Consider the following 21,856-nt stretch of genomic DNA (forward strand, 5'->3'; position numbering starts at 1 on the left):
CGCTTTAGGCGCGCCTTTAACAATTTAGTTTCTTAAACTCGGGTGCACATTGATGTGACCCAAATCCAAATCTCAACGGAGTCGAAGTGTGTCGACGACCACGGGTACATTGATTGTGACGTGGTTCGAGATACATTTTCACAACGTTGCAATTCTCTGTAAAATGATAATAATAATAAAAGCGGTAAAGAGTTAAAATTTGCACATAAGTTCGTATTTGTATAAAATCAGATAATTAAGCCGAATATAACAGTGGAGCGACTATGCTAGAACCACAGAACTTGGGAATGCCTAACACCTTCTCCCGGGTTAACAGAATTCCTTATCCGGATTTCTGGTTCGCAGACTGTTAAACAGAGTCATTCTTTTCCTCGATTCGGGATTAAACTGGTGACTTGGGACACCATAAATCTCCCAAGTGGCGACTCTGAAATAAATAAAATAAATCCCGTTTCGGTTGTCCTTTAATTGGAAAAACTCTCTTCCGTGCCCCTCTGCGGTTGGCGCGGGCGAAAAAGGAGGTGTGACAACACCTTATCTCAGGTTAACATAATTTCTTACCCGGATTTCTGGTTCGTGGACTGTGATACAGAGTCATTCTTTCCTCGATTTGGGATTTGAACCGGTGGCTTGGGACACCATAAATTATCTCAAATGACGACTCTGAATCTTTAAATAAATAATCACGTTTCGATTGTCACTTTAAGTTGGAAAAACTCCCTTATTTACTCACCTTTCGGGGGTGTAGGTAAAAAGGAGGTGTGACACTTATCATACCATATATTAGACGCGAGCAGTAGATATTGTTGCTTTCCTTTGGATAAGGTAAATTGATGAGTATCCTCAAATTATGCATTGAATGATTTTCTTTCCTTGTCTGATTGAATAGTGTAAGATTCTTAATTACAACTCATTCCTTAATTCTTTCCTTGTATCTCATATCTTTTCCCAAAATATAATAGATGTGCATCTCATATTTTGAGTATTCAACTGTCTGTGTTTTCTAATATTCATAGAGAATTTTGGTTCTTTGGAAGTCTTCATTCTTCAATACACAACGTTTGATCTTGGACCTATTCGTTTGTACTTGACGAACCCATATATAATTAAAGACGTGAGTTTGTCACTTTCCATAGCAATCTATCCTTTCACGATTCATGCAATGTAAACATGTATTACATAATTTTCCTTCCTTCTGAGAATTTGAGAATAGGTGCAACTGTATCTTCCTTGATCCTTTTTCTTTTTATAACTTTGGACATTCTTCCAATATGCCTTCCAACAGTGCATAGTGCATAATCACGTTCCTTTGCTTAAAGATTCTTCCATAAAATATTCCTTATTTTCTTCCAATAAGTCATTGTAAATGTTCTTCCATTTTATATGAGAAATATTCCTTTCTTGATCTTGGAAAATAATTTCTTTCCATAATATAGATTTTACTACACCATAATATATTTTCTTTCCATAAAAAATATATTCTTCCTTGGCCTTGTAATATCTTTCTTCCACAAAATAATAGATCTTCTCCATAATTTTAGTAATTTTCCTTTCAAGATATTGGAAAACTTTTCTTCCATAATTTTCGTAGATTCTTCTTCCGATATTGTAGCAAGCCATCCAATAATTGAAACTTGACTTCCTTCTATGACGCTTGGAGATTAAAACTGTGAAAATAATCTTCCTTGATAAATTCTTCACATGATATTCTCTTTCCCATATTTGTCTGGATCTTTACCAGCATCTTCTTTCATGAATAAATTTGTGCAACAATAAGATTACCACAAATAAGTGTTCTTTGATTAATAATTATATTGGTTTGTTATCATCAAAATTAATACGTGAAACCTTGAAGCTAACATATATGAGAGTAATTTCGAATCATAGTTAAAATCACACAAGTAACTTTAGATCATTTTCTAAAGCATTTTGACACGTTAAATTCACCGAATTCACATTGGAACTTTGTTAAGCTCAAAAAAATAAATACGGCTAAATACATAGTCAAGCCCCTTAAACTTACTCCAATATTTATTGACACCTTTAAGTTAAAAGCATATACCTATTGAACACTCCAAATTGGTACTAGACGTGCCTATTGAACACCAGGGGCAGATAGCCGTTAACGGGTTCAATTGAACCCATAACGTATTAACGGGTTCAATTGAATCCATAATTCGATGCGAAGTAAAAATTTATTAAAATTAATAAAAATACTAAATATAAATTCATAACTTTAAAAATATGATGTGTTCAATATTAAAAACTTATGAGTTACGGACGAACACAATGAAAGAAAGTATTTCTCGGCCCTCTCTAAGCGCGTGAACATGTCAAAAATCACATTTTTCCTTTTTGTTTTCTTTAAAAAAGAACATTGTTCCTAAACCACCACATCTTTCTCTATCATCTTCCTCCTAATTTGTTACACCTTACTCTACTAACTGACTTTGTCGTAAGCTTTACTTTACTTTACTTTAAGGTTTATTTTGACAGTTATCGGTTGGCGGAGAAAACTGAGGTGGGTGTTGGGGTTGCGACGGCGTCACTCCCAGGGTGCGGCAGGGAGTCGGGGCACCGAAAACTGAAGGGTGATGTGGTGGTCCGACTACTTTATGGGCTCAATTGAATTTGATAACCGGAAAATCTGCCACCGACGTGATGACCTAGAAAATTGCAGCGTCCTTCCTCTCTTGATAATCTTTGAACATGTCAAAATACATATGTCGAAACTATTTGTTTACTGCATATATTGAATTGTTCTGATTTTAAAGCAGCTAGTGGAATTGAAGTGGTAGACTTTGGATGCTGTCAATTCCTTATAATTTGTGTTAATTCTAAGTATGATTGGTAGTGTGCTGTCTTTCTTCATTTCCAGCTTAAATTTCACAATGAAGGTTGTGATTTTCATATGGCGATTGTTGGTCCAGTGGTGTTATGGTGGTAGGGAAGCAGGAAGCGGAGGCAGAGGTGGCACATTTGGTATAAAGTTGGAGTGTTCAATAGGTACAAGTGAAGCCAAGTTTAAGGGGTTGTCTATGTATTTGGCCAATAAATACATATACTACTTTTTGGAGGAGGGATGAATGAATCTGGAAAACAGCGGATACTTCCTCTGAGCTGCACCAATTCAACCTTCTCCTCAACTGGTAAAAACTTTTTTTTTTCCTGGTTTGCTCCCTTTTCCTTTGTATTTTCACTCCCATTAATCTCTTTCTTGTAAGTCTTACTCATTTGGTCATAGAAATTCAATGAGGATCTCAGTGACTTGGTCAAATTTGAATGACTAAAATATATCATATATAAAAATTCATTTAGGGTCTCTATAATTTGGAAAGTCAAAAGTCTCTTCACTTATGTGGTCAGGATCCATGCATGAACTTGTCAATTAATTGGCTGATAAAATAATGAAGGGACAGCGGAGACCATCTTAATTTTGGTAGTTGTTTCTGTCAAAATGACTTGGTCAAATTTGAAGTAACTACATGTGGATTAGTAAGATGACAGATTGAAACCATTAGTTTCCAGTTAACAAAATTTTCATCCACAACAGCTGCTGTTATCACAGTATTTGCAATGAGAAGAGGAGATATGTCTTCAGACATACCTAATCCCCTTGAAACGCTGCAGCTGATTGAACAGAAGTACAGTTCTATTACTTATAATCCTGCAACTCTGAAACAGATTGCAGAGGAATGTCATTCATTCTGTATGGTTTTAGGCGGATATCATTTTTCAGAGGGATCTTGTTCCCTTGACACACTGCAGAGGATTGAAGAGGACTGGGGCTCATTCCTTGAGTTCTCAGACAAGTATCTGTCAAAGTTATCTCATCTACGTGAAACTCTGAAGCAGACTGAATATGAATGCAGCTCATTCCATATATTTCTTTCAGAGGAATCTGATTCCCTTGATACTCTGTGGCAAACTATACCTCGTCTCAAATGCAATCTTTGGCGAACTGAAGAGGAATGCGATTCTTTACTTATATTTTCAGAGAAGTATCTGTCTTCAAATGAATCTATCCCCATTGAAACTCTGCAGAGGATCAAAGATGAATGTGATTCACTCGAAGTAGATCTGTCTGCATTTGATGAATTTAAGCGCCTTGAAAGGAAATTCAAGCTCCTTAAAAGGGATTTCAAGTTGTTGGATATCATTCTCAACTTGCAGATCGTCATAGGTGAACCAGATCTCATAAGAAAAGTCCAAGCTCTGTTTCAAGGTGCTGCAGATGATCTCATCCAGATCTACAGAAGAGAAGGGATCTACCAATCGTATCACGCTGTCTCCGGCTTGCAAAAAGAGTTTTGGCAGACTAAGTTGGAAATCAGAAAAGCTAAATACTCCTTTTCCGAAGTATCATTTCTACTTTTAGATGACAACGATGCTACTGTTATTCCCAATTTTGTTTTGGAATTCGTTGATACTGTGATAGAGAATCTCAGTGATCTACTGAAACTTTATGATCCAAGTTCACCCCTTCATGTTGAGGGACTCATGGATCAAGTTGAAAAGGTTTTGAAGGAGTTGAAGTTCCTTTTTAGTTTTGTCATCTTTGTTACAGATAGATGCGTAGAGCCTGAGGTCCAGCATACTTTCTTCATTCATGTTTTAGAAGTGGCCTGGCACACAGCAGTGGTTACCTGGTTGTATCTTCCAAGCCACGCAGACGGATGCCCAGCTGAAGAATATACTTTGTTTTCTAATCTCCTCCGAAGCATGGAACAGATATATCGAGACTCTGCTGCAGATGAGGGTTATCCTTTGTTTTCTGATCTACTGCGAAGCAAAATTCAGCCTATTGAGCCAAGCATCTCCAAGATCTATATCGATGTCCTGAAAGCTATAAAGTTACAGCAGTCACAATGGTATCCCGTTATCCAAATTAAGTATGTGGTAGATTGTGAAGTTGGATTTGTGGAGACTCTCCTACACAATTTGGAAGAGTTGCCATTCATTTTAAGTGGCATAGAAATAAAGGAGATGCTCAACTTCTTGAGAGCACATCTACTAACACAGGCCCTTGAATTTCATTTTCAAGATATAGACTCTGTGATTGTTGATGCAGGAATTCTTGTTTACTCGTTAAACAAAAAGGAGAATGGTGATCTTGATTTCCGAGTCCAAATTCAGAATCTGCAAGCAATGATCTATCTCATCACAAGAAAGACATTTCTCCTTCAGTCCAACTTGTCTGGAATTGACAGAGTGGGCTCTGCTTATTTCATTTTAGACAACATGGAGAAGTTTCTAAGCCTCTATACAAATTCAGTTGTTTCTGTCAAGAGCCAACTTCATACAATTCAGAAAGAAGTCAAGTACTTTCAAGCTGTTGTAGAAACACAAGTCGGACTTCAACATTTTGTAACACATACAAATGGTTTGGTGTATGAGGTAGAATATGTATTTGATGCTTGTAAGAAAAAAGATGTTCCTGATTGGTGTCTTTTTCTCTGGATCTTGAACATTGGAGAGGATATTAGAGTGCTCATGGCAGAGGTAGCAGAGGTTCAAGAAAATACTGCGTTTGACTTGGTATTGCATAACATCACAGATGCTGCCCCTACACATACTTCTTCACGATTTGCTGGCAATCCAAGCACGAATGAAGAGATGGTGGGCTTCAAGGATGTGATGAACGAACTAAGAGGCAAACTAATCAAAGGATCAGTAAATCTTGATGTCGTTTCAATTGTTGGAATGCCTGGATTAGGCAAGACAACTCTGGCAAACGAACTATATTTTGATGAGTTAGTTGTCTCTTATTTTGATATCCGTGTTCACTGTTGTGTCTCTCAAGAATATAAACGGAAGGACTTGTTACTAGCCCTTCTACGTGATGTTACTGATGATACAGCTAAACTTGATAGAGAGGCTGAAAATGAATTAGCAGACAAGCTTAAGAAACTTTTAAAGCCCAAGAGGTACCTTGTCCTCATTGATGATGTCTGGAAAAGGAGTGCATGGGATGATTTACAGTCATGTTTCCCGGAAAATAACAAAGGAAGTAGAATTATTCTAACAACTCGGCATTATAAAGTTGCATCTTATGCCAAACACGTTAGTGATCCCCATAAGCTTCGATTTTTCAGTATTGATGAAAGTTGGACCTTATTACAGAATAAGGTGTTCAACAAAGAAAGATGTCCCCTGGTCTTAGAGGCTGTCGGCAAAAGCATAGCACAAAAGTGTGGAGGGCTTCCTCTTTCAACGATTCTGGTAGCAGGTATCCTCACAAGAATGAAGAAGGAAAAACATTGCTGGGAACAAGTATCAACAAACTTAGGTCCAAATATTCAGGCTCAATCGGAGGGCACACTAGATCTGAGTTATCAGAATCTACCACATTATTTGAAACCATGTTTTTTATATATGGGAGTATTTCCAGAGGACAGAGAGATTCAAGTCTCAAAATTAACATGGTTGTGGATAGCCGAGGGTTTGATTAACACGGACATGGAGAAGCTTTCTGAGGATATAGCAAAATTTTACTTGGAGAATCTTATTGGGAGAAATCTAGTGATGGTTGCTAAAAAGAGCTCTGATGGAAGCATCAAAACATGTCGCATTCATGACCTGGTGCTTGAATTTTGCATGAAGAAAGCGAAGTTGGAGAACTTTTTAGAAACGATAAGGTAATAAAAACATTAATTAATTTTACCTTTTCAATCTATAAAGCTCCTTCTAATTATACCTATTTCTCCATTAACAGGGACAGAGGTTCACATCCTTCTCAATTTTTTCTTCCAATGTGCAATACTTCACGCCGCTTATACCTTTATTCTCAAAGTGAAAATCTTCCAAAATGGTGTTTGTTTTTCTCCCATGTGAAATCTTTTCAGTTCAGAGAGGCTAGAAATATTGCATTCTCTTCGATAGACTGTGTTTCAAACACTTTTAAAAGGTTCAAGTTTCTAAGGGTGTTAGATTTTGAATTCACCATGATTGATTCTATCCCACAAGAATTAACCCTTTTGAAGTATCTTGCTTTTCGGACTGCAGAAGATGCATTATCACTCCCTGACAATCTTCGTAACCTTGAAACATTGATAGTTCAAGGACTTAGAGGACGGATATCATTATCAGATACCATTTGGAAGATGGTTAAGTTGCGGCATCTTCATATCTATGATCGAGCATTCTTCACTTTGAATAGTGGACAAGAATTCTCAAATAGCCCCTCGACAATGGTTAATTTGCAAACTGTTTCCTCAGCATGTTTTCCTTGTGTGGACAATGCCGATAAGATCTTGGAGAAGACGCCAAATCTTCGGAAACTGAGATGTGAAGTTTCCAAATTTGATGGCTCGTTTACTGCATTTAGCAATCTTACAAAGCTTGAAACGCTCAAGATCTCTTCCGGTACTAAATTGACCTTGATCGATCATTTGAAGTTCCCATCAAGCTTGAAGAAGTTGATACTGTCCAATTTTCACATACATCTCACTGAAGTTGCAACTCTTCCAAAACTTGAGGTACTCAAGCTATTAGGAGTTACCATTAGCTCCAATGTATGGGAAGTGAATGATGAAAAATTCCCTCAACTCAAATTCTTGAAACTAGAAAATCCTTCTTTTTCAGAATGGAATGCTTCAGATGATGCCTTTCCATGCCTTGAACACTTGGTATTGAAAAAATGTCGATATCTTAAGGAGATCCCTTCTCGTTTTGGGGATGCCTCCTCCCTGAAATCAGTTGAGATAATATCGTGCAATGAAGAACTTGTCAAGTCAGCCGAGGCCGTCAGGGAAGAATTAGAGGGAATGTCGGGAACTTCTGGTTTCGAGCTCTTCATCTCCAAGCAGCAAAAAAACAGGTATGTTGTTGATCCAATGCAACTGAAGTTAAACGTGTATATTTGTACACTAGCTTATTGAGTGTTCGCTTTGACACCCTGTTACACGAACTTACGTTTTACTTTGAAATGGTAGAAACGTAGAACTATCAATCAAATTATGATGGTGGTTTCAGCTCTACCAGTCAAAGGTGGAATAAATCTAAGAGTCCTTTTGCCAAATCTAAAACTAGGAAGCCCACATAGCTATTAACTATTCTCTGCTCAGGGCAGATCACATATAATTTGATAATTTTATATGACGATATCCCAAATTAATCAGCTTCATATATTCAATTCATGACAGTAGTACTGATGGTTGGAAGCTGAAATTATAATGGTCGTCTCTATAGTCCAGTCTTTCAAGAATAATGAATGTTTGTTATTATAGATAAAGAATAAGCAACTTCATTTCAACTCGAATTGAAATAGTATCAGTTTGTGCTATGAAATTATGTTTTTTTGAATGATCATATTTTCGTTTAAACCATAACTTACGAGATCGCGCCCTACTAATTTATTTATTTCCTTTACAGATTTGAAGGAGTTTTATAAGCTGGTCATGCAATTGGTGAAACCGAGAAGCTTACATAAGATGTATTAAAACCAATCCGCGTCCTCTGGAATAAGGGTTCAAACAGGACTGGATAACAGGAAACGATGCAAATATATCTCCGCTGCAAACATGTCATGTGATTGAGGCATCGCGAATCTATCTGCACGGTTTTCTTGTTATATTTGCTGGGAAGCTCATACACAAACTTTTAATCTTCCTACTGGATCATCTTCCAAAACATCACCAGCACTTCCTGAAATTCTTTCAGTGTATTCAGGTCGGGCTTCAATTCTCAAAATGAAAGCAAGATAAATAAACCCAAGAAAGGTCCTGTTCCAATTTCTCATCTTCTACTATATGGAACGAAATTACCTTCACTAGGTAGGGGTAAGTTCTGAGTATGCACTACCCCAGACCCCCAGTATGAGAATATACCGGGTATGTTGTTACTATATGGAACAAAATTATAGCCTATAGCAGAAGCAATCTGAAAAAAGATGGAGACGAAAAGAAGAAAAGATTAGTAACTTTGAAAGAATGTTGAGGAGTCGATATATATTTGGAATGTGAATAGATGCATGACTTGTTAGATTAATTCTTGTTGTATTTCTGTTTTGACAAGTATTATGGATTGCTAGTAGGGCCCTAGAACAGTACAAAGAAGCAGAGTAAAAATCATGGGAGTTTAGCCCAACGTGAATATTGTCACACCATGTTAAAATTATCTTTAGACTAATTTAGCCCAGCAATTACAAATAAACAAACTCTATAAAGTCTATCCATTGTCAGATTTGAAAAATGTTTGGACAAACAAATAGATTACCAGATTAAATTTGCTTTAGTTCTACGTCTGATCTCCGTTTAAACAATAGGAGATGCTACACAAATGTGGATTTAATAGATTAAAGTAAGATAAATGTCTCGAATAACTGAAGACAGCCCATTTGGCCATTGGTCAACTCCTCTTCTGCTTCCTTGTTCCTTGAAACAAACGAAAGCAGAAAGAGAAACTGTCAACAACTTGGTTCTAAATAGGAAAATTCAAAACTAACATTAGAAGAACAAATGACACAGTTTTTTTTTTTTTTTTTTCCTGGGGTATAACCACATGCACTACTCCCTGGCCAAACTAATATGGATTCCCACCGTACATTTAGGGACCATTAAAGGGGAGTGCTCCCTACCAAAAGTTTCTCCATTTCTAATGCTCAAATAGAACATCTAGTTAGGAGTGGAGGATCTCATCTATCCATCGCATCCCTTGTTGGTCGCAGATAACACTTTTCAATTAGTTCACATTTGAAAACAATCTAACAAAACATATGTTTTGATGTGATATGACCAGATACAATTGTAGCTTAAAGTCAACTTGTTCTTGATGTATATAATCACCATACTTGTAATATATACTATATTATAAGTTATATACTATATTATAAGTGTGAAGACTTTTAGATAATGTTATTTTATTAAAATATCCTTCAAAATTTGAATGACCAAATTACCCTATATATATATATATATAACAACAACAATTCAGTATAATCCCACTTAGTGGGTCTGGGGAGGGTAGTGTGTACGCAGACCTTACCCCTACCCTGGGGTAGAGAGACTGTTTCCAAATTGACCCCCGACATCCTTCCCTCCAAGAACTTCCCGCCTTGCTCTTGGGGAAACTCAAACTCACAACCTCTTGGTTGGAAGTGGAGGTTGCTTACCATCAGAGCAACCCCTCCAATTTATATATATATATATATATATATATATATTCCAATTTAAGTGACATTATTCGAAATGAGATTAATTATTCAATTCAGATTCGCCTCTTGGGATAGTTTATTTGGTGTCCCAAGTCACCGATTTATTTTAAATCCCAAATCGAGGAAATTTCGACTTTCCTTTTGAAGTCTGCGAACTAGAAATTCTAAGTAGGGAATTCTGTTAACCCGGGAGAAGGTGTTAGGCATTCCCGGATTCCGTGGTGCTAGCACGGTCGCTTAAACTATTACAATTGGCCTATTATCTGATTTTTAAAACATGTTTCAACCTATGGTATATTGTTAACTTATTAGCCGCTTTTAATTAATTTAGTTTTTGGAAAAATTCAACGTCATATAAAACACGTATTGAACCACGTCACATGAAATGCACCCGCGGTCCACGACACGTTTTATCTAACGTTGTTGAGATTTGGATTTGGGTCACATAAAATGCACACCCGAGTTTAGGAAATTAATTTTTTTTTAAAAAAAATAGCGCGTCTAAAGCAACTACGCACTTTCAAGTTTGCGAGGGCCATGGAAAATTCAACTAAATGGCACGCCTCGATTTCTAAGGATTAAAATTAATTAAATGAGGGCCATGAGTTTTGAGATTTTATTTGGCATGGCACGCCTCGATTATTCTAAAAGGATTGTATTCAATTTAAAGCAAACTACAAATATTCATGATTATGTTTCTTTCTAAAACTACTTTGAGATTATTGCAAGGTCATGATTTATGAATATAGAATTATTATTGAAGAAATATATGATTTGAGTTATTATGGACCTAATCACCCATGTCGGTATCAAATTTGCTATTGACTTAACATCCTTTAATTTGGATCCAAGCTATTACATCGTTCTCTCTCCATTTTGAATACATTTTCCTATCTTTCCCTATGAACTACAATCTCATTGAAGAAACTCATTCTGTCTTTCACGAATTCTATTTCTTGATGCTCTTCCTTCATTTTTTTTGTTCATATCTTTCAAGTTGGTAGATAACCAAAATATAATATACAAATCAAAAGGAAATACGGTGAAAGAAAAATAATGAAAACATTGGTTAAGAAAAGAATGAACCTTTTATAGATGAAGATCTTATTCAATACATATGGAGCAAACAATCATCAAATTTAATGTGCAAATGAACCACAATCAGAGGCAACGAGCAGAAACCTTTCGAACCGAACTCGACTTCGACCTCTTCATGCTAGTATTTTGGGCTGTCTTTTAAATTGAGTTTGAAGCTTTTGGATTTGATTTTTGGTGTGATTTAGCTCCTGTTTTTGAGGTATTCTTTTTAAACAAGGTAATGAATGGCTATATGTTTTTTTTTGTTGAAAGAAATATGTAAAAAGAATAAAACTAGTAGAAATTCTCTTTAGCATAGAAGAAGAAAATTTGTTTTCTCTCAATATTCTTCCCTCTTCTCTTCTCTTCTTTTCTTCAAATATTTCTCTTCTATTTATAAGAGAATTTTCAAAAAATTTCAGATTTTTTTTTAATTTTTTTAATTTTTTATTTAAAAGAAATCCCACTTACATTTTGCTTTTCTTTTTTTATAAAAAGAATTACCACCTTTCTTTACTTTTATATTTTAAATTCCAACTTTAATTACTTTTATCTTATTTAAAATCCAACTTTTTTTACTCTTTTAAAAGAGAATTCCACTTATTTTACTTTTCTTAAAAAAACAATCCACTATCTTTTACTTTTCTTTAAAAATTTCTACTTTATTTTAATTTTTTTTTAAATTTTCAGCTACCTTTATATTATTTTTTTAATTCCAACTTTCTTTTACTTTTTATTTTTAAAAATTTCCACAAAATTTACTTTTATTTTTTTAATTTTTCACTTTCTTTTACTTTTTTAAAAGAGAATTCCCCCTACTTTTACTTTTTTTTTAATTCCATACTTCCCTTTTTCTTATTTTTTTAAATCTCTCCCGAAAATAAAAAAAATAATATTTTCGGATTTTTTATTATTATTTAAAAATAAGAATAAAAATAAAATAATATTAATAGTAATAATTCACCTTCTAAAATTTTGTATTTTTAACCTATAATAAAAAGTATAACAAAGCTAAAAATTTGTATGTTAAAACCCCCTAAAATATTTACATAGAAGAAGTGACAAAAAAATTAAATATTGTCAAAAATTAGGTGCTCACAGCTGCCCTTCTTTGCTTGGAAACATGAAGAGTTTTCAAGCAAAGATAAGGTGAGTCATGTGACTAATTTTTGAACATATATTTATTCAAAAGAGAAGAAATAAAGATAAGAGAAAAAAGAAAGGGTACAACCGAGTCTTGGTTTTAGACAACCTACATATCCCGGGTTATAAAGGAATCAGGTCGCGTGTAGTTCAAGAAAAATGATGGAATGATGAGTTGAGGAGTCGAGTGAGGTTCCGTCAAGGCTCCGGTCCGCGATCCTGTTATTATATCAAAAATCAAAGAGAAACTAAACAAGCCTATCAGCTATGAGTTACAAGATTCCTATCTATGAGACTTGTGAAACTTGTCCTTGATCTTGACTGGTTCTTCCTGCATACTCTGATCTGAATATTGATGCTCGTTAGCTGCAACTGCTGGTTCATTCTTCTTCAGCTTTTCGGATCAAGGCGGGACATGCGAAGCTTGTGACTTCAATCATATCTTGAACAGTCCACATCTTTCTCCACATCAACACTTTGAGTTCATTTCTTTTTGCTCCTTTTCTTCTTTTCTTTATTTTGGACTGAGACTCATTCTTTTGGTTGTCTCAGACCTTGTGCCTCGAGGCCAAACCTGCTCAGACACCAAAACAAACAAACGAACAAAATTTTTCTGCCCCAGTTTTCACTGGAAAAATTTTGTAAGTTATTTGTAACTAAAATCTAAACTTTTTTGTTGTTGTTTTGAAAGCGGTAAAATAAGGATTGTGTGTCTTTAGGAGGAAGAGACTAGGGAATGGAGCCCTATATCTAAAATAACCTCGACTAGGGAGTGGATATCCTATGTTGGCAAAAAGGCGACTAGGGAATGGAGGCCCTATGTCTAAAAATCTCAACTTAGGGATTGGAGCCCTAATGTTGGAAAAGAAAGGCGACTAGGGAATGAAGGCCCTATGTCTAAAATCTCAACTAGGGATTGGAACCCTAAAGTTGGCAAAAGGCGACTAGGGAATGGAGGCCCTATGTCTAAAAATATCAACTCAGGGATTGGAGCCCTAATGTTGACAAAAGCGACTAGGGAATGGAGGCCCTATGTCTAAAAATCTCAACTTAGGGATTGGAGCCCTAATGTTGGCAAAAAGGCGACTAGGGAATGGAGGCCCTAGGTCTAAAAATCTCAACTTAGGGATTGGAGCCCTAATGTTGGCAAAACATGCGACTAGGGAATGAAGGCCCTATGTCTAAAAATCTCAACTCAGGGATTGAAGCCCTAATGTTGGCAATAAAGACGACTAGGGAATGGAGGCCCTATGTCTAAAATCTCAATTTAGGGATTGGAGCCCTAACGTTGGCAAAAGTCGACTAGGGGATGGAGGCCCTATGTCTAAAAAATCTCAACTTAGGGATTGGAGCCCTAATGTTGGCAAAAGGCGACTAGGAAATGAAGGCCCTATGTCTAAAAAATCTCAACTCAGGGATTGGAGCCCTAATGCTGGCAATAAAGACGACTAGGGAATGGAGGCCCTATGTCTAAAATCTCAACTTAGGGATTGGGGCCCTAATGTTGGCAAAAGACGACTAGAGAATGGAGGCCCTATGTCTAAAAATCTCAACTCAGGGATTGGAGCCCTAATGTTGGCAAAATGCGACTAGGGAACGGAGGCCCTATGTCTAAAAATCTCAACTCAGGGATTGGAGCCCTAATGTTGGCAAAATGCGACTAGGGAACGAAGGCCCTATGTCTAAAATCTCAACTCAGTGATTGGAGCCCTAATGTTGGCAAAAAGGTAAAAGATTGATTTTGGGGCTTCTAAACTACCTTTTTTTATTTTCTTCTTATCTATTTTCTTTCAATTCATTTTTTAGTAAAAAAATGTAGGAAAGAATTTGGAGGAGACTTCCCTTTTGGGTTGATTATTGTTTCTAAGCTATTTCTAGCGCTTGCACATTTCTTTTTCTATTTTGGTTACACCTGCTTCTTGCATTGTTGCTTTGGATTGCACCTATTTCAATTTTCAAACAAAGAACAATTGTTAGTTTGAAACGGTGGTCGGTTTTGTGGCCTTCATTGTTTTTGATCACTTGATCTCGGCCCAACTCTTTTGGCGAGAACCTCTGCCGCTTGCTGGCTTTTCTTAAAGATTGGTCTCTCTCCTAAAACCGAGGAACTCAATTTTTCAAAATTTATCATGACGGCTTACCCGTATAGGGCTTTAGCCCTTTCATTTTAATCTGCTTCTAGGGGCTTTTGACTTTGGATTTCTTTTCATTTTCAATAACTCTGATTTCAGAGCATCGGCTATCATGGCCAGTTGGGATCGACTTGATGCACCCACTGAGGCTGGCTACTTTTCTTTGGACTTGGCTTTTATTAAACAAAACCCTGTAAAACCAATCTTGCCACCTTTTCTTTGTATTAGTTTCGGAACAGAGTTAGACTGAAAGGGATTCAAGGAAAGGTAAAGAAAGGACAAGAAAAAATGAATTTAAGGAGAAGCGTCCCTTTTGGGGGAAAGAAGGACTTATCTAGGGTGCATGCAGACTTCAATAGACATGACATGCTTCTTGGATTGGATACCCGATATGCACAACTATCTAACTCATTGTGAACCACATCTCCAAATCGAGAAACCTGGCCAGGACTCTTTCAGTGGTGGGGGTGTCTTCTTTTCGATCGATGGCGCCCTTTGCGGGTTTTCGCCAATCGACCTCTCTCATTTCTCTTCTTACCGTCGCCTGATAGTACTCTTTACGGGTTTTCACTAACCAGGCTCTCTCATTTTCAATTTTTCTGCTCACTGTCACCTTATAGTGCCCGTGTGGGTTTTCACCAATAAGACTCTCTCATTTTATTTCTCTCATTTTTATTGCATCGGATCCAAGTAGCTGTATTCTCTGATCCTTGAACATTCTCACCGATTGATCGGAAGGACTTGAAAGGATTTGGGTAAAAATGATTTGGATCGAATTACAACTTTGGAACCATTCAAGCGGGATTATCGCAGGACCATTACAACATCTGCCCCAGTTTCACTTTTGAGGGAATTTGGATTTTTATTTTGGTGTGACTGAACCCCATAGAGAGGCTGCCTACGTATCCTTTCAGAATCGAGTCGAACGTAGTTCAGGAAAACATCTTCTTCTTTTTTTTCATTTCTTTTTTTTTCAATAACACTTTTAAGTTCCAAAAAGGGCAATCAAAGAAGAGTAACCGACACAAATGGGTTTGCAAAGGGTAGATAGTGTTTGGGTAGCGAGAATAAAAGCCTTCGTCCTCCCAATCGGACAATGTTGTTGTTACAGAAAGACTAAACATAGTACCTTTTGACTGCATCCGCATTTACAGCTGCTTCAGGATCATTTCCTTCGATATCGCCTAGAAACAATGCTCCTCTCGGCAATATCTTTCTGATGACGTATGGGCCCTTCAAATTAGGAGCGAGTTTTCCTTTTCCTTCCTGGTGATGGGGAAGAATACGCCTTAAAACGAGTTGCCCCACTTCAAAACTTCTAGGCCGCACTTTCTTGTTATAGGCACGAGCCATTCTTTGTTAGTACAACTGCCCATGGCAGACCGCAACCATTCGCTTTTCATCGATCAAGGTTAATTGTTCCAGACGGGTTTTAACCCACTCACTGTCTTCAATTTCGGCTTCAACAATGATTCAGAGAGAGGGGATTTCAACCTCTACGGGTATTACGGCTTTCGTGCCATAAACCAAAAGATACAGGGTGGCTCCAATTGATGTGCGCACAGTTGTGCGATATCCCAACAATGCAAACGACAACTTTTCATGCCACTGCCTGGAACTTTGAATCATCTTTCTCAAAATCTTTTTGATGTTTTTGTTTGCTCCTTCAACGGCACCATTGCCTTTAGGCCGATAAGGAGTAGAGTTCCGGTGCATTATCTTGAATTGCTCACATATCTCCTCCATCAAATGACTATTCAAGTTTGCAGCATTGTCTGTGATAATAGTTGCAGGAATGCCAAAACGACAAATAAGATTGGAGTGCACGAAATCTACCACAGCTTTCTTGGTGACAGACTTGAGAATGATTGCTTCAACCCATTTTGTAAAGTAGTCAATGGCAACTAGTATGAATCTGTGTCCATTTGAGGCTTTTGGCTCGATTGGCCCAATGACGTCCATGCCCCAGGCAACAAATGGCCAAGGTGCAGACATGTGATGTAGTTCTGTGGGAGGTGCATGAATCAAATCACCGTGCACCCGACACTGATGACACTTCTGAACGAAAATAAAACAGTCCTTTTCCATAGTCATCCAGTAATAACCCGTTCGAAGGATTTTCTTTGCTAAAACATACCCATTCATGTGGGGCCCGCATACTCCCGCGTGTACCTCATGCATGATTTTTCCAGCCTCTTCTGCATCAACACATCTTAACAAATTGAGGTCCGGAGTTCTATTGTACCTGACATCCCCACTCAAAAAGAAACCACTCGCGTGCCGTCTAATGGTTCTCTTTTGGTCTCCACTGGCTTGCTCGGGGTATTCTTGAGTTTTCAGAAACTTTTGATGTCATGGTACCATGGTTGGGTATTTGGTGTTGCTTCAATTATATTACAATAACCATGCCTTTCCCGGATTTGAATTTCCAAGGGATCTATGTGAGCATTGCCTGGATACGGCAGCATTGAGGCCAAAGTAGCAAGTGTGTCGGCTAATTCGTTGTGACAAAGAGGAATGTACCTGAACTATATTGACTTGAATCGCTTGCTGAGGTCTTCCACATGCTTCTTGTAAGGGATAAGCTTAACATCTCGGGTTTCCCATTCTCCTTGGGCTTGCCGGATAATCAGATCTGAGTCTCCCATGATCAACAACTCTTCGACATTTTGGGCGATTGCCATGTTTATACCCATAATGCAAGCTTCATACTCGGCGGTGTTGTTTGTATAGAAGAACCGAAGCCGAGCTGTGGCTGGATAGTGCTGACCAGTGGGTGAGATAAAAAATGCCCCAATTCCAACACCTTTTGCGTTTACCGCCCCATCAAAGAACATTTTCCAAGCATGAGTGTCTTCAGATATTGCCTCAACTGAATTTACTTCTTTATCTGGGAAGTAAGTTCTCAAAGGTTGGTACTCATCATCAATCGGGTTCTCAGCCAAATTATCCGCTAATGTCTGGGCTTTCATTGCCGTGCGAGTGATATAGACTATGTCAAACTCCGTGAGCAAGATCTGCCACTTTGCTAATCTCCCAGTGGGCATTGGTTTCTGAAATATGTACTTTAAAGGATCCAACCTGGTTATGAGGTAGGTGGTGTAAGCTTGCAAATAATGCCTCAGCTTCTGAGCGACCCATGTCAAAGCACAACAAGTTCTTTCCAATAAAGTGTACTTGGCTTCATAACTAGTAAACTTCTTGCTCAGATAGTAAATGGCCTGCTCCTTCTTTCCGGTCACGTCATGTTGCCCGAGGACACAACCAAAAGAATTTTCCAAGACGGTCAGGTACAAGAATAGAGGCCTCCCTGGCTCAGGTGGGACCAAGACTAGCAGATTTGACAGATATTCCTTGATTTTATCAAAAGCTTCTTGACATTCAACTGTCCATTCGATTGCCGCATCTTTCTTTAATAACTTAAATATGGGTTCACGCGTGGAGGTAAACTGAGCAATGAAATGACTGATGTAATTCAATCTTCCCAACAAACTCATAACATCTTTCTTGGTTCTTGGAGGAGGCAAATACCAAATAGACTTTATCTTTGTTGGATCTAACTCGATGCCCCTCCGACAGACTATGAATCCCAAGAGTTTGCCGGATGGTACCCCAAATGCACATTTGGCTGGGTTCAGCTTCAAATCATATTTGCGCAGCCGCTCAAAGAATTTTCTCAAGTCCCGAATGTGGTCGTCCTGGGTTTTGGATTTGATGATTACATCGTCCACATGCATCTCTATCTCTTGGTGCATCATATCATGAAAAATGGCAGTCATGACCCTCATGTAGGTTGCCCCGACATTTTTCAGACCAAATGGCATGACTCTATAACAGTAAGTGCCCCAAGGTGTGGTAAAAGCTGTCTTTTCTGCATCTTCTTCATCCATCAACACCTGGTGGTATCCTACGTAACAATCCACAAAAGACTGTATTTCATGTTTGGTGCAGTTATCAACAAGGATGTGGATGTTTGGCAAAGGAAAATTGTCCTTGGGGCTTGCTTTGTTCAGATCTCGGTAGTCAACGCACACCCGGATTTTCCCATCTTTCTTTGGCACAGGAACTATATTAGCCAGCCATGTAGTGTATCAGACCACTCGGATCACTCCCGCTTTTAACTGTTTTGTGACATCTTCTTTAATCTTGTCACTGATATCAATTTTGAACTTCCTCTGTTTTTGCTGGATAGGGGAATAATCGGGGTAGGTTGGCAACTTATGGACCACTAAATCGACACTTAATCCTTGCATGTCATCGTATGACCAAGCAAACACATCTTTGAATTCAAACAAAAGTTGGATCAATGCGTCCCTGGTTCTTTCATCTATATGAATGCTTATCTTGGTTTCTTTGACTTATTCAGAACTACCCAAATTAACCGGCTCGGTTTCATTTAAGTTTGGTTTAGGTTTATTCTCAAATTGTTCCAATTCTCGATTTATTTCCTTAAAAGCCTCTTTTTCATCATATTCCGGTTCTTGGTTCATTATTTCGCAGTTAGACAATGTGTTTGGATCTGGGCATGAAGTCAGCAAGCATGTCATGTTATTTAAAGCCACATTATTAGAGATGAAAGAAAAAAGAGAAAAAATAACAAAATCAGAAAGAATAAAGAAGGATGGACGATGAAATATGATTTCATTTCTTTGAATTTGAAGATAACAGGGTTTACATTGGAAATTAAAAGACAAGAAACTAAAGAAAAACATCTGAGTTACACCCTGACATAACTCGCTATGCAGAAAAAGTGGCAGGACAGGTCTACCGGGACTCCCGCCTGATTGGGAATGGCGTAGCCTTCCAATTCTGCAGCTTGGCATTGGATCCCATATACAGCACCTCAGCGGTGCTTGAGCCCTCCCCTGGCTGGACCATGTGGGTTTCATATAGTATCTTCCTCATTGCCCCACAGATCTTTTCAATCTCTTTGGCAGTAAAGGCCTCATCTTCTTCTTTCTTCTAGTATTTTGGCTTGACAAATGTTCTGTACAGATGCGGAACCGGCTGAGGCAAGACCAAACCATCATTCTTTCTATCATATGCCCATCTTATATCAGTTGGAGTGGGTCGGAAGCCTACCCCGAAGAACTTTTCACTGGTGGGCAGGGTGATAAGTTTAACTATCCCTTGCAATGATTTCCCAAGTCCCTTCCCCAGTTTGAAGCCATGTCGGATCATTTCTTTGGCCACCATGATTGATGCATTAGAAAGGAAGGGTTGGGGGCAAGGGTTTCCTTCTTTGTACTGGTCTGCAACCACAATTTCAAAAGCCTGATAAACTATGTGCTCACTTCCCTCTCTTGCTTCGAGACATGGGACTGATGGGTCCCGATAAATTGATTGCTCATCTTCTCCGTGGACCACGATCTCTTGATCCTCATGCTCGAACTTCACCATCTGATGAAGAGTAGAGGGTACAACCCCCGCTGCATGAATCCATGGCCTCCCCAAAAGAAGGTTGTAGGATGTGTCCATGTCTAGAACCTGAAAGGTTACTTCAAAGTCTACTGGGCCGATGGTCAGAATTTAATCGATCTCTCTAATTGTGTCTCTTTTGATGCCATCGAAGGAACGTACGCAGGTATTGTTGGGTCGCATTATTTCGGTCCCGATTTCCATGCGCTGTAGAGTTGAAAGTGGGCAAATGTCTACTCCAGAGCCTCCGTCCAACATAACCCTTTTCACGTAGTGCCCTTTGTATTTGACTGTTAGGTGCAGGGCTTTGTTATGTGCGGCCCCTTCTGAGGGCAAATCATTTTTGCTGAAAGTGATCTAGTTGATTGCGAAAAATCTTTCTGCCATTCTCTCCAACTGCTCTATAGAAGTGTCAACAGGCACATATACTTCGTTAAGGGTCTTTATCAATACCTTCTGATGTTCGGCGTAGTTCATCAACAAAGCCAACAAGGAGACTTGTTCGGGAAATTTTTGAAGTTGGTCAATTACCTCATAATCTGCCATTTTCATGTTTTGAAAGAAAGCCTCTTCTTCTTCGGCACTCACAGACTTCTTAAGTAGGAAGCGCTTTCTAGTAGCGTTGTTCACCTCTTCCAAATTGGAATACTTTTCAACAGGGTTATTTTCTTGAACTTCTCCTGGGAGTTCTTTGCCCTTATAGGTCACCACCGTTTTGTTGTAATTCCAGGGCACAACAGTAGGATCTTTCATGGGCTTTTGTGGCGCGCGTCCAATAACCACGGGCTCATTCAGCCTCGATGGCTTAATTGGCCCCCGCATCACATAAGCCCCCTTGGGCACATACATCTGGACTATTTTGTCCAGCTCGAATCTCCTGGGAAGACTCAATGTCATCTGCTTTTCTTTACGGCCTTGAGGGACGTAGAGAACAACATCTTTGGGAGGCGTTGCCCCGGTCTCAACTTCAATTTTGTTCTCTGACTTTGGAGGGGTGGTTTCTTTCTTTTTCTCCCCTTTATCTTGCTTCGAGGCAGCTTTTGGTTTCTTTTCTTCGTCAGCAATGGCAATGATGGCCTTCAATGCTGGGTCAAATTCCTTATCCTCACAAATTATTCCAATTACCGGCCCGTTGTTGTGGGCTGGCAGTGGGTTGTTGGTCATATTGGGAACATCTTCATCCCTCAGCACTGTATTCTTTTGTTCTATCAAGTTTTCCACGGCTCTCTTCAGAGTCCAGCAATCATCCGTGTCATGCCCTTCTGCCCCTGAGTGATAGGCGCATTGGGTACCAGCTCTGTAAGCGGGTGATGCTGGGTTTTTCCTAGTTTGAGGAACAGGCTGTAGCAGACTCATTTGAACAAGCTTTGGTAACAGGCTGGAGTAGGTTTCGCCAATTGGTGTGAAATTTGGCCTCTTGGGCGGTTCATGAGGGTGGAAATTATTTTGTGGAGGATGGGGGTTGTAGTGGGTTTGGTAAGAAGGTTGGTTTCTAGGAAATAGAGCTTGATTTCTGTTGGCTTGTTGTTGTGGCCGGACATAAGGATGAGCATTCATGACCGAGTATGGCTGAGGAGTATAGGCCAAGTCTTGGTGAGGGTAATAGTGCTGCGGGGTCCTTTCTGAGAAAGGGGATCTGGGAGTACAGTTTCTCCTTGCACCCGACACTGCCATGGATGTTTCTTCCTTTTTCTTTCCCTTTGCTATTCCTCCAGACCCACCCTGAATGGCTTGGGAGGTAGCTCTGATAGAGGATTGGCTTAGAATTCGACACGTTTTCAGCCCATTTTCAACCATTTCGCCAATCTTGATAGCTTCAGCGAACGGTTTACCCACTACGGACATCATATTTTGGAAGTAGTCAGCTTCCTGAGCTTGAAGGAAAACTGTGACCATTTCAACCTCATCCATCGGAGGCTTTACCCTGGATGCC

General features: G+C 38.6%; 3 protein-coding genes across 4 annotated transcripts; 1 reads left to right on the plus strand and 2 right to left on the minus strand.

Moving 5' to 3' along the window:
• Positions 1–2,313: 2,313 nt before the first annotated feature.
• LOC104226717 (putative late blight resistance protein homolog R1A-3) lies at positions 2,314–8,983 on the plus strand. 2 transcript variants are annotated; one of them, XM_009778760.2, is made up of 4 exons: positions 2,314–3,149; positions 3,554–6,638; positions 6,716–7,819; positions 8,374–8,983. In XM_009778760.2, the coding sequence occupies exons 1-4, from the start codon at positions 3,083–3,085 to the stop codon at positions 8,390–8,392; spliced, it is 4,275 nt and encodes a 1,424-aa protein (XP_009777062.1). In that variant the 5' UTR covers positions 2,314–3,082; the 3' UTR covers positions 8,393–8,983. The 2 variants fall into 2 exon arrangements, with proteins under 2 accessions (XP_009777062.1, XP_009777064.1); XM_009778762.2 differs by having other exon boundaries at positions 3,685–6,638.
• An 8,050-nt stretch (positions 8,984–17,033) lies between these two features.
• On the minus strand, positions 17,034–17,477 carry LOC138880121 (uncharacterized). Its single transcript, XM_070159783.1, has one exon. The coding sequence runs from the start codon at positions 17,475–17,477 to the stop codon at positions 17,034–17,036; it is 444 nt and encodes a 147-aa protein (XP_070015884.1).
• Positions 17,478–20,280: 2,803 nt separating this feature from the next.
• On the minus strand, positions 20,281–21,597 carry LOC138880122 (uncharacterized). Its single transcript, XM_070159784.1, has one exon. The coding sequence runs from the start codon at positions 21,595–21,597 to the stop codon at positions 20,281–20,283; it is 1,317 nt and encodes a 438-aa protein (XP_070015885.1).
• Between the last annotated feature and the right edge of the window lie 259 nt (positions 21,598–21,856).

Source organism: Nicotiana sylvestris, chromosome 10, assembly GCF_000393655.2.
Source record: "Nicotiana sylvestris chromosome 10, ASM39365v2, whole genome shotgun sequence".
Classification (NCBI taxonomy): domain Eukaryota; kingdom Viridiplantae; phylum Streptophyta; class Magnoliopsida; order Solanales; family Solanaceae; genus Nicotiana; species Nicotiana sylvestris.